Genomic DNA, 12,714 nt, shown 5'->3' with positions numbered 1-12,714 from the left:
AGCGCCAGGCTCCATGGAGCTCAGCCTGGTGGCAGGAGGTGGAACACAGCCCCAGCTCTGCCCGCCTCCCACTGCCGGGCTGCACTCTGTGGGGCTGACGGAGCCTATCGGAGTGCAGCCCAGCAGTGAGAGGTGGGCAGAGCCCGGGCTGCACTCCAATCAGCTCTGCCAGCCCCATAGAGTGCAGCCCAGTGGCAGGAGGTGGGGAGAGCCGGGGCTGCGCTTCCTGCTGGGCTGAGCTACATGGGGCTGCAGAGCCTCTGGGAGTGCAGCTCTGGCTCTCCCCTGCCTCCCACCATTGGGCTGCTTTGAAACTTGAAACTTTTGTTTTTAAACTTTTGAAATGTTTTCAGTGCCCTCATTTAGGTTTGAAGCTGCTTCAATGCTTTTGATTTTGTTTCGGTTTTGCTGCTTCAAGCTCAAAATGCGTCAAAACAGCTTCCAAACTTAACGCTTGGCGAAATTTTGCACAGTCCTATCTTAAACCAGTTTCAGCCACTTTGAAACTGGTTTATATGCACTGAGCTTCTGTTCTGTTACAGATTTAAACCAGTTTCTGATCACTTCAGCTGGTTTATGCAGAATTTCTGTTCCTAGCCATAGAGACACCCTAATCAGTCCTCTCTGGTAGATTTCAGATAAGAAGTATAAAGAGAGAGTCCACTTGGATGTTGGAATTGCAGATCTGATTCTTTTGCATGAATAATCATGTCTTCCATGCCTTCTTTCGAACTGGTGCCCACAGTTCTGCAGAAGGGAAGGTCTTTTGGATTATTTCTTATCACTATCATTTAGGTCACAAAGGTTGGCAGGGCAGGCTCCCTTCTGTACCAATATTACATATTTGGCTCCTTGCTGGCAAGTTAGTCAAGATTAAACTCTACTGCTCTTTACTGTGTTGGGATCTATTATACCTTTTATATTTATGACTGTGTGAAGGATCAGATTGATGAAAGTGACTGGACAAACATTACTGTAGCATTTGACTTTATATTCATTCTGGCCCTCTTGCATTCCACAGAAATCTACTGTCCTATAAGTGTCTGCTCTGCCTGCTGTGACACTACTATTTTGGCTTGCTTCTGATCATTATGTTGATTCTGAAGCAGGCCCTCTGCAGTCCGTGTTTCAAGGTGTCTCTGTAAGGCTGTGGCATCCGTATGATGCTCACTTAAATCACAAAATATAATCATGGTGGCCATGATGGGAGGATGCATGTGTAGGTACATATCACTTTGGTGCTATCATGAGCTTGATCTTGGACTTAGGACATATCCTTAGTGTCTCTGGGCTGTATCCAAGAGCACTGCCATGAAGTGTGCTCTGACCACTTGCTCTCTCTCCATATGTGCCAGATTCTAGGAATGAGACAATGTAGCTGCCTTATGTATACACTAATAAGGATGCCCAAGCCAAAGAGCAGCACTTGTATGTTATGGCATCTACAAGTGTCTGCTACACCTGCTGTGACACTAGCAGTTACCCATTTTGGGGAGTGGGTATGTACAGAGTGAGAGTGCATGGGGGGGCTGTGCTTCATAGTGGATTTCCCAGGCACAATGCAGAGGTGGCATAGATATGCTTAATAGCTTACACTGGTGCTATATCTCTTTTTCCCTCTTACTCAGTGTTTTTTCCATGACTCTTCTTCTCTGCTGCCTTTCACTGTCTCCTCTCTTCTCTCCTGTAAAATTATGCCTCTGTTAAAACATACGTGCAAGTATGAATTCCTATAAATATATTAAAATAAAAGATGTGCACCAATGCAAATAGTAAACATTAAAAGTAGTCTGTAAATCTAGATAATTGGTTTTACTGTTGAAACCTAAAGCAATTAAATTCCAAAACCAAAAAAAAAAAAAAAAAAGAAGAAGAAAAGAAAAATTACCTAATAATTTATGTTGTTTATGTATTTAGGTGGCTGCACCATTTCAGTTTTTACTTTGGTTGAACTCAGTATAACAAAGTCGACATACAAATATCAATGTGAAATTTTGCATTCATAACACATGAACTGCTTATGAATTTATAGCTTGTAATTTGTGCATGAACTGGACTTCACAAGAAAGACCACAAAATGCTGTGTGAACTGAAATTAGCATTCTCACAGGGCTATTTCTTGCTGTTTTGTTATCTGATATCTCATACATTTATCAGGAAGCTGATTACTGCATTATAAAATAGTGATTATAGCAGAGTTCTCTTTAAGGAGATGCTTGTGTTACTCTTTCCTCAGTAAGGTAACCAAATGTTGGGCATTCAAGAAGACTTGAAATATTTGGATAATGCCACTAGATTTCTTACATAGTCCTGGAAAATCATCAGTTTAAAACATATTTTGTTGAATATTGCATTAAATGGCAATTACAAAACATTGATGATCTGAGTGTAGTAACAAAAACTAAGAAATTCAGATAAACATAGGGGTCTGCAACTTGATTTAACACAGTTGTGCCAGCATAGGCCTGGAGGAACTTGTGATACTTAAATTATATTAAACCAATTTAAAATTAGGGCAGCACAGTGGTGAACCAGTCACATAGCGTTTTCTATGTATTTCCAGTTGTACATACATACACAAGAGCAATACATTAAAAGACAAAGTATCCTTACCTTTATGGAGATTTTGCCACAAGTCAGGTGGTTTTACTTTTATTGTGGCTCAGCAGAACCTGTCTTTATTCTGAAGTATGATGAAACATAGAGCTGGGTGAGAGTTTTGACCCAAACCTTTTTCAGTGAAAAATGCAGATATGGGGATATTAAATATTTTGTGAAAAGAACTTTAAATGTTGCTATTTTTCTCATTTAGAAAAAGGCAAAACTCATGAAATTCAAAACAGCCTTTTTGTTTAGAAGTGTCCTGTAATTTTATTTTTAAAAAATTGTCACTATTTTAAATGGCTTAAGTTTGAAATAAAGTGATGTATTAAATCTTGTAATACTTTTCCATTTGCCAAAGAAATAATTTTGGGATCAGACTGCACTGAATATATCTTGGACTTTACAGTGAACAAAAAAATCAATTTTTGGCTCAGCTTTAAACCTTTCTCTATTTTGAGGCCTAAGCATCGTCCTTAAGCTTAATTCCAGCTTGTAAAGACATTTGATGAAACAGCTGTCCTAGCTACCTGAAAGTCTGTGCTGAGCCTAACCTGCAGCACCTGTGCTGGCATTTTCTAAGCTCTAGGCATCAGATTCTGGAGCTGTGATTTCATGAATCTAGTGGCCTGTGAGATAGCTGATTATACAGATAAACCATTGCTGTTAAGGAGGTTTTGAAATACAGAGGGATTCTGATGTGAAGCTGATTCATTAGTTCCGCAAGATGGAAAGAGAGAGATCAATTGACAGGCTTATGCTATCATATTTAACTCTTCCTCCAGCAAGGGAATAACAGCCATTTTTCTTCTTTTGTCTGGCAGTGCATTTCTTCACTTTATAAATATGCAGTTATTGAAACCTCTTTACATCCTCTTTTCTTTTGGACACATAATTTATATAAGCTAAAATAATTAGGAGCCAAACCAGATGACTTATTGTTTTTATGTTGTGTCAGTCAATGATCCCTTAAGAGCCACTTTCTCCAGCAAAATCTATGCCTGAATCTTGGTGGCTCCACAGACTTCTGGAACCAAAAGTAGACTACACCACTTTGGGTTCTAGTTGTTGTCCTGTCCTTAACTGCCAGCAGGTTAATTAAGCTGCTGAGAGAGATAGATTGCTAATTGGCTCAGGTGTAGCATTTCATGAATGTGGATTCTCTTGAATAAGAAACAGTATAGCTGCATTCACATGGTGCCAAGGAAGCAGTGTGTTGCCCCCTTTCAGGACATACAGCAGGAAGCTACCTGTTATTGTATCCAAAAATATCCTGTTTCAGGGCTCTTCAGATATGCCAGGACACAGCCGCCAAATTTGGGACTATTCAGGATGGTCTTTACTTTAGCAAAGGCCCTTCCTTCTCACTTGTGAATACAAGGATTGTTTGCATTTAGGAAGAGTGCTGAAATCTACTGGGTATCATTACCCCCTTGGTAAGGTACAGATGTTTAAAAAGACCAAGGAATCAATCTAACTTATGTGGGCTTCTGTAAGTGGCCTAGGTTAAATTGGTAGCTAATAGAACACATTTGCCCTTTGGGGACACACAGATTGCCTGCAGCGGCTGAGGCCAGCAGGTTTGGGGGGCTCTTACATGCCTCCCAGCAGGCCTTGTAGGCTCTCCAGGCTGCCAGAGACTGCTGAGCACAGCTGAGATCCTGGGCCACTCCTGATTGACTACGAGGCACAGGCAAGCACACCCCCAACCTCCTGCCATGCCAGCCCACACCCTACTTACTCCTGAAGCTTCCAGGGGCATCTGCCTTCTTGCCCTAGCTTGGATGCTCAGTGTTCCCCCCACATACTCTTAGTACTCTGGGACCCTGTACTCTTTTGACCATGTGGGTCAAAAACATCTTGCAACACCCCAGGTGCCCATGGCCCAGGTAGACCGTGGCTGAACCATGGAGGTCACAGAGTTGCTTCTGTGTAGGCACAGTCCCAATGATCTGCCCCACTGCCACCCCAACCCACCAGAGGTGAGGGCCCATACTGGCTTCTGCTTGGAGCAGGGAGGGGTGGGTGGGGGAAGACATGTTGGGGTCCAGGTGGTGGGATGTGTTGTGTGGGAGCCAGGCTTGTGGTCCATGGGGTTGTGCTCTCACACATGGGCATGGGAATCCCTGAGTGGGTGTGCAGGAGCCAGGGCTGTAGTCTGTAGAGCTGTGCCCAAGCACAGGAGTTCTGGACTCCATGTCAGATCTGTGTGTACATCATGGGGTGCTTTGCGATGGGGTGTGGGTACACAGTGTTGTGTGCCTATGACACTATAATGGGTCTTATACTAGGCACAAAGGTCAAATCCAGGCCTGAAGGCCTCTGGGCCCCAACAGTTGCCTAAGGACACAGGTACCCAGGTGCAGGGGCACAGGCACGTCCCTTTTTTCCCCCGCCTCACTGCCTGCTAACAGCTGATAGATAGCTAGAGGCAGGGCTGCAGAAAGTGTCTGTGCTGACTCTGGGAGAGTGTGGTAGCAGGGCTCCTTGGGTGCTCAGCCAGAGCAGTCAAGTGCTAGTGTACCTCTCTGCCAGGGGGGATGGGTTGTGGGGGACTGTGAAGGAGCCTGGGATTCCAGAGGACAATGCTTTTATTTGAATTGATAGGTGATCTGGTATGGAAGTTCAATTTACCAATCTAAGCTAAATTAATTAAGTTTGAGTGCACATCGATCCAGGTCTGCCTTAGACTGGGTTCCACAATTTTTAGACCAGTCTATGTGCGCTGAACTATGGTTATGGGTTTAGATCCATTTCCAATCACTTAGCTTGCTTTATGTGTAATTTCTGTACCTGGTCCTTGTTACTGTTTCAATAATGATTCAAAAAGAGATTTCTCAGTGAGTAGCAGAGTAGGTGGAAATTATATCACTAAGAACAAATATATGCAGTGCTAAATGAGGAGTAGAAACTTTTAATTTTACTAGTAATGGTTGTTGTTTTCCAAAAATGCAAATCTGCAGTCAAATCGACATTCATATAGTGGTCTCAAGTGACAGGAGTTGCTCAATGAAGAATTTAATCAAAGGCAATGCTATAGCAGCCCATCAATTTCCAACAGTTAACAATTCTTGTGCTGAGTAAAAGAGAAGCTTTAATTTTATGCAAAAGGAGCTAGGAAGGTACTGAAGAAACTGATGGTCAAAGCAGCATGCCCAGAAGTGGACTCAGACAGGCCTAGAATGGGGCTGGGGAAATCAGAAAAGCAGACAGCAACAGGAGAGAAAAGGTATTAGGGGGTCGCTGTTCCTTTCAAGCACCAGATCCAATTGTTTGGATGATGGGATGCTTCTATCTGGGATGCTGGGGAGACTGAGAGTTAATTTGAATCTGGAGGGGACCTGGGACCTCTCGGGCTCAGAGTGTATAGCTTTTACTGCTTTAGCAAGATAAGCACTTTTATTTAACTTTTCCTTCTTCTCTTACAGCCGTGGTAATGGTCCTGAATAGCATGAGTGTCAGCTGGAGTGCCCGCCTTCAGATTTTCCTTACCTTTTGCAAGCTTGTAGCAATTTTGATAATTATAGTCCCTGGAGTTATGCAGCTAATTAAAGGTATGAACTGAAAAGTAAATGCTTTTTAAGTGCTTTTTATCTTTGCCCTCCCACTCCCCCCAAATAATGCTTATGCTAGCAAAATCTCTTAATTAGTCTATGCCTGTTTAACTTAAGCTCTGTACTGTCATGTAATAGATTAAAAATGGCACTACACTGAGATAAACTGGTATTTACAGCAGCATGCCAATGAGAATATTGAGACTGGACCCTGCATTTTAAATGAAGGGAGACGGAATTGCTCCTCTCAGCATAAATGTGCAGAATGAAAACTCTTGTGAATGGGACAAAAACAGTGTCAGTGGCAAATGGACATATCCTGTTGTTCTGTATGTTTTAACAGACTGGACATTAGGGCTAAGTACAAAGAGTCAGAAAGCCCAAAGTGGAATCAATTCACTTTTCACAACTTAGTTTAAGCTGCATAGCTTGAACTGATAAGCAAGTGAACAGACATTCAGTTTTGATTCCAGAAATGGAGCTACATGCCTGCAGCGGCTCAGGCCAGAAGTTGGGGGGTGCTAGATCACACATCCCTGCTCAGCTGGAGCAGACAGTTAGGGCCAAGGCTATCCTGCCCACCCTGTGGGAGGGGAGAGAGAGGGGAGGAAGGGTTGTGGGGGAGGTGCAAAGCATCTTGGGATGCTGGGGAAACTGAGTTAACTTGAATCTGGAGGGGATCTGGGATAAGTTGAATAAACCAATTTAAACTAAATCAGTTAAGTCTTATACTACATGCATCCAGGTTTATCTTAAACTGACTTTGGCTATTTTGAAACGAGTTTATGTGCACTGAACTTCTGCTATGTTTCAGATTTGAATCAGTTTCTGATCACTTATACCAGTTTATGTGTAATTTCTGTCCTTAGCCTAGGAATTGTCAGGAAGAGCAAATTTACCGTTTATTGCCATTAACATTTAGCCCTGTTCCATATTGTATTTTTTATGAAATAGCACAGGAAGTTTTAGAATTTTTAGAAAGTCATGCATGCGAAGGCAAGTGTAATAATGGGAACTAAATTACCACTTCAGTGATGTAAATTACAAACGCTACAACAGGGGTAGGCAATGGTTTTTGGCCAAAGTGCCAAAACCCCCCACGATGCCTACCTTGGAAGGTGCCAGAGTGCCGGCATGCCAAAAAACCAAAATGAGGGCAGGGTGTATATGGCAGGATGCCCTGCTTGTGCCCCTTGCCCCCCAGCCCTGCTTCTCTGTGCCTCCCACCCAAAGCCCCTGCCCCCCAGCCCTACTTATGAGCCTTGCTTCACATCCAAAGCCCTTGCCCCCCACCTCTGATGCCCCTTGCTCTCCACCCAAAGTCCCTGCCCCCTAACCCCAGCTCTGTGGTTGTCAGCAGCTACCCAGAACTTGGGCTAGCTGCAAATGTCTTCTGCCTCTCTGCCCTGGCCCCAGCCCTGGGCCTCAGGGAGGCAGCACGTACTGGCAATGCTCCCTGCTGTGCTACCCTCGCCGCTTCTGCAAAGCAGCGTTGGAACCTGGCGCGGCAGGGGCACAGAAAGCTGCCTGCTCCCAGCTCCCTGCTGCCCTGCCAGACTTCCCCTGTGTGCATGAGAGCAGCGTGGGCAGCAGTGCTGGGTTGTGCCCCTCACTGCTGACCCCTGTGCTACAATATATGAGGTATGTAGTACTTGAGGGACAAACTTAACTGGCCTTTCCAGATGTTAAAGTAGTACGCTAGTATCTGCAATTATTTGATGCTCACAATTCATGCACCCCTTACACTTTCAAGGGGAAGAATGAACATAAAGTTAGCAGTTTGGGGGTAGTACAAACCTAGTAAAAGAAATTTGAAGAGTTCATGGGTTTGTTAAACAGTATTAAACAGTAACACCAGGAATCAAAGAGTCATTCAGTGTAGGGAATAGAGAAGCTGCTGATTTTAGTAAGCCAGTGACAGATTCTGTCTGGCAAATATTCTAGGGTGCCATCGTGGGGAAGATGCCTTTAAGTAGTTTCATATAGCCTCAACTTTGGATCAGCAAGGTGGTGGCATGTGTACTATTGTGTCCCCCCACCTTAGATTTTTTCAGGGATCCAGATAGCTCAACTTCTTTAATTCTCCATGGTAAGCAACAGTTTCTTACACAAAAATCTCCCTTTGCAGGACCCTGATTCACTAGAAAGATTCTTGGTCTCATATTTCTTTAATCTTTTTACAGATGTCATGTCTCCACTCTATCACATTCAGGCCAAATCCTTGCTCAGGGCTAGATTTTGCCACCCTCTACTTATGATAAATAGTAGGTTTCTCAGTATGACCCTCATCCAGCCTAATCTCTCTATGGCACTGCTGCCTGGTATGCTGAAGAGCCAATAGTCATGATAAGCAGTGCTGTTCTTTGAGTCCTTGCACTACTGCTCCTTTTGTCTTTATGCCCTTGTAGCCCCCCAACACAGAGACACCAAGAATCTTGCCTTCTGTTGTTGTGTTCATTTCTTACTTGAACAAAATTTCAGGATCAGTGGGAATTTTGGCGAAGGACCAAGTGAAAACTAAGGAAGGGATTTATAATTTTATCCTTAGTTAATTAGGAAGCTGAACAGAATTCTGCTTATAATTACCATTATTCTGCACAGGCTTACAGCTTCCTAGAAAATCTAGGATATATAACCATTTCAGCACAAGCTACATTAGTTTTGATAAAACTACAGCAGAGAGAACAAGAGGACCCCTACTTGAGGGGCACTGCAAAGACATACAATTAAAGTTTTGTGTTCATTATAGCTGTACTATAATGTACTATATCTGTACTGCCAGACTTTCCCTCCTAGCAGATTGTGTTACAATATTCCTGGCCAGATAGGAAAAAGATATCTGTAACCAAGTCTTTGTTTCACTGTGGAAATTCTTCATAGAATCCTTCAAATATGAAGGTTTATGATTTGGGTTGTAAGAAAACCCAGTATTTCTAAGATATGAATGTTGATGTCCCTACAGAGAAAATTCTCATATTTTCAATATCACTCTTCTTTAGCTTTTTTCTCTCTTTAAATTAGCAGAAATGCGTTCAAAACCATCTTTACAGGAGATTAATTCTACAGGGTAAAGTACTGAAATGATTTGTTGGAAATACAGGCTTATGCTACTTATTACTATATGTAGCTACCTCCTGGGCACTATTTTCAATATATTTACTCCTAAGTGTTTTAGCTGATAGCTGAATAATTCTTGTTTAATATAATGTGATTCATGGATATGAATATTATTCAGTGGGAAACCAGTGGGTGCTAATAGCTTAAATTGTACCACGATTTTAGATATTAGGTTGCTTTCTTTTTTAAATGCTGTTTATGAGTGAAATGCTAGTAGTGTTCTGTGGGTGTGTCGACACGGTCATTAATGTGTAGTAGTTACTGTGCATTTAATTTAGTACTTGCTTAATGAAGTACTAATTAAATGCACAGTAACTACAGTTCCTGCACAGACCGGCACACTGTTTTTCAGTGGTGTTTATTGAGCAGTAGCTTAATACTACTGCGCAGTAGATTATTAGCACAGTTTCTGCCTGGCACACTACTGCACAGTGTTATTAGCTACTATGCATTAAACGTCTCATTTAGATGCACCCTGTGTGATTTTTAATTTTATAATCTATGTAAGAAAACTATAAGAATATTTGGACTCTATTCTCAAATGCAAGGGTACAAATCATTGCTGAGGTGTCTGGAATTGCAACAACGAGTAAGCCCAGAATTAGGGGCAAAAACGAAATTAGGATAAACATAGAAGGTCAAACTCTGCATTTGACTGTACATCCGCCCCTTGAAACCTTGTGCAAGAGTCATCAGAATTTGGTTTTAAAGCCCATATATTTCAAAGCCATCTCAAAAGCTGAGGTTTAGTTAGTTGTGTTTGATTGACTTTGTTTCTGGTAATGATACAACATGTTCATAGGAGGCACAAAGTTAAAAATAACAACGATAACAAAAAACAGCCTCTTGATTATCAGTGAATGTGCAAAATCAATGAGATGAAATACAATTGATCATTTTAGTCTGTACACTCTCATTTAATAGAAATGTGTGAATAATGCATATTCTGTAATTTCTTTGACAGTGTTTGCTTCCTTTTCTGTTTACAGTTTGCAAATACTTCTTTTTCCCGAGCTTCTTTATTTGAAATTGTTCAGCAAAGAATTTCTCAGGAGTATTTCTGGGTATAGCTCATTGTGACTACTCCATATTTCATAGTTGGTAGGGTTGGAAGGGACCTGAGCAGATCATCAAGTCTGACCCCCTGCCATGGCAGGAAAGAGTACTGGGGTCAGCAAGATGTTCATCCAGCTTCCTCTTAAAGACCCCCAGGGTAGGAGCCAGCACCACTTCTCTTGGAAGTTGATTCCAGATCCTAGCTGCCCTCACAGTGAAGTAGCGCCTCCTGATATCTAATCGGAATTTCCCCTCTGCCAGCTTGTGACCATTATTCCTGGTCACTCCTGGTAGTGCTTGGGGGAACAGGGACTCTCCCAGTGCCTGCTGGTCCCCTCTGACTAGTGTGTAACAGGCCACTAGACCCCCCCTCAGCCTTCTCTTGTGGAGGCTGAACAGGTTCAGGTCCCGTAGCCTCTCCTTGTAAGGCCTGTCTTGCTGCCCCCTGATCATGCGAGTGGCCCTCCTCTGGACCCTCTCCATGCTGTCCACATCCCTCTTGAATTGCGGTGCCCAGAACTGGACGCAGTACTCCAGCTGTGGCCTGACTAGTGCTGCATAGAAGGGGAGGATCACCTCCCTGGACCTGCTCGAGATGCATCTGTGGATGCATGACAAGGTGTGTTTGGTCTTTCTGACTGCATCCCCACACTTCCGGCCCATGTTCATCTTGGCATCAATGACGACTCCAAGATCCTTTTCTGCCTCTGCACTGATGAGAAGGGAGTTCCCCAGCCTGCAGATATGCTGCTGGTTCTTCCCCGCCCCCAGGTGCATCACCTTGAACTTGTCAGTGTTAAAACTCATCCTGTAACCTGTCTAGGTGGATGCCAACCCCTGTAACCTGTCTAGATCCAATTGCAGCCGATATACTGTCTGTATTAGACACACCAGTAATATACTCTGTTTCTGATTAAAGAGGAGCAACCATTTCTATGGATGCCCAGCAAAATCTGGCTAATGTTAGCTTTTTTGATTAACATTACAGACAACAAGTACTGTACTATATTTAGAGTAAAAAGTGAACATAAATGAAATGTGGATATAATCTCAGAACCAGATTAGGGACAGATATATAATTGGACCATTCTAAAGGGGAACACAGCTTACTGCGTGGGAATATGTATCAGTGGTTCTGGTGTAGCTGTTTCACCTGTCTGTTCCTAATATGGAGAAGAGAAAGTAAACTTCAGCAACCTACTTCTGACTGCAACTAGAGTTTGAATTACTGCAATTTAGCTCTACTTACTGCAGGACAGCCTGGACAAATGAAGCCATTACATTGCAGTTACATACCGGCATAACTACTCCGTCCCATTTTAAAGTGGTATAACTGATTCATCTGTCCCCTGTGACATCATAGGCTAGTGAAGAGTTACTTAGTTATGTAGTCCCATTGGCTAGGGACAGCCATTACACATAAACTGGTTTAAGTGATCAGAAACTGGTTTAAACCTGTAACAGAACAGACAGTCGGTGCAGATAAACCAGTTTAAAAATGGCTAAAACTGGTTTAAGATAAACCTGGTTGAATGTGGTATTAGACTTAAGTGATTTGGCTTGAACCGGTTTATGCAATATCTATCCCAGAAGCCTTGCTGGCTTAAGTTAACCATAGACCCACAGCATCTTGACCTGCTCTCTGGGCTGGGCTCTCTGCTCCAGCCCAGCCAGGCTGACCCTGCCCCTCTGCTCTTCAGTCAGAGCAGGGATGGGTGGGGTGAAGGTCTGGCCAGGAGGGGTTTAATTCCCCCCTCTCTATCCCACCTGCAGGGACCAGAGCTGGGTCTGCAGTGGGTCAACATGGTCCCTGAGGCAGAGGGGGCAGGGAGGAGAGTTAGTCTCCGTTCTACGGCCACTGATGAGCCCTTTTTGGGGGCAGCATCCCCTGTCATAATGTGGGAGAGTGCGAGCCCCTTCCTGCAGGGGGCACTCTGCTACAGGGCTGGCAGAGCTGTGGTGGGCTGCACGTGGCAGCACCATGGTCTGGAGTGGGCCAGTACCCTGCAAGCCCACTGTAGCACTGTCACGCTCCACAGCAGTTCTGCTGGCCCACAGTGGCTCCCAGTGGGAAGGGGCTAGTGCTCTAGGAAGTTGTGACGGGCTGAACTGGTTTGCCCGTCATGGTCACTCACCACTCACTGCTCCAGCTGGTGGGCAAGGTTGGGGCCCAGCCCCTGCTGCTTGGTCTGTGCTCAGAGCAAGCCCCATCCTGGCAAGAGGGGGCTTATTTCAGCCACTGGTCCTAAGCACAGGCTGAGCAGGCTGAGCCTGGGCAGACCCCGCTGCAGTGCCAGAGGCTGAATAAGGGGGAGGGGGCCTGCTGGAAGTGGTCTTTCCCAAAGCACAAAAAGGCCACAGTGGGGTCTGCCAGGCCTGGCTGCTG

General features: G+C 43.9%; 1 protein-coding gene across 1 annotated transcript in view; it reads left to right on the top strand.

The window, feature by feature from the left end:
* Nucleotides 1-12,714, top strand: part of SLC7A11 (solute carrier family 7 member 11) — an 83,619-nt gene that overhangs the window by 15,891 nt on the left and 55,014 nt on the right. Inside the window, exon 4 of the mRNA XM_019534353.1 lies at nucleotides 6,030-6,155. Within this exon, the coding sequence (XP_019389898.1) occupies nucleotides 6,030-6,155 (126 nt within the window). The remainder of the gene's footprint in view (nucleotides 1-6,029; nucleotides 6,156-12,714) is intronic.

This window comes from Crocodylus porosus, unplaced genomic scaffold (assembly GCF_001723895.1).
Source record: "Crocodylus porosus isolate Cpor-Errol unplaced genomic scaffold, CroPor_comp1, whole genome shotgun sequence".
Classification (NCBI taxonomy): domain Eukaryota; kingdom Metazoa; phylum Chordata; order Crocodylia; family Crocodylidae; genus Crocodylus; species Crocodylus porosus.
The sequence above is the reverse complement of the archived record's forward strand: the minus strand, read 5'-3'. Positions and strand labels throughout refer to the sequence as shown.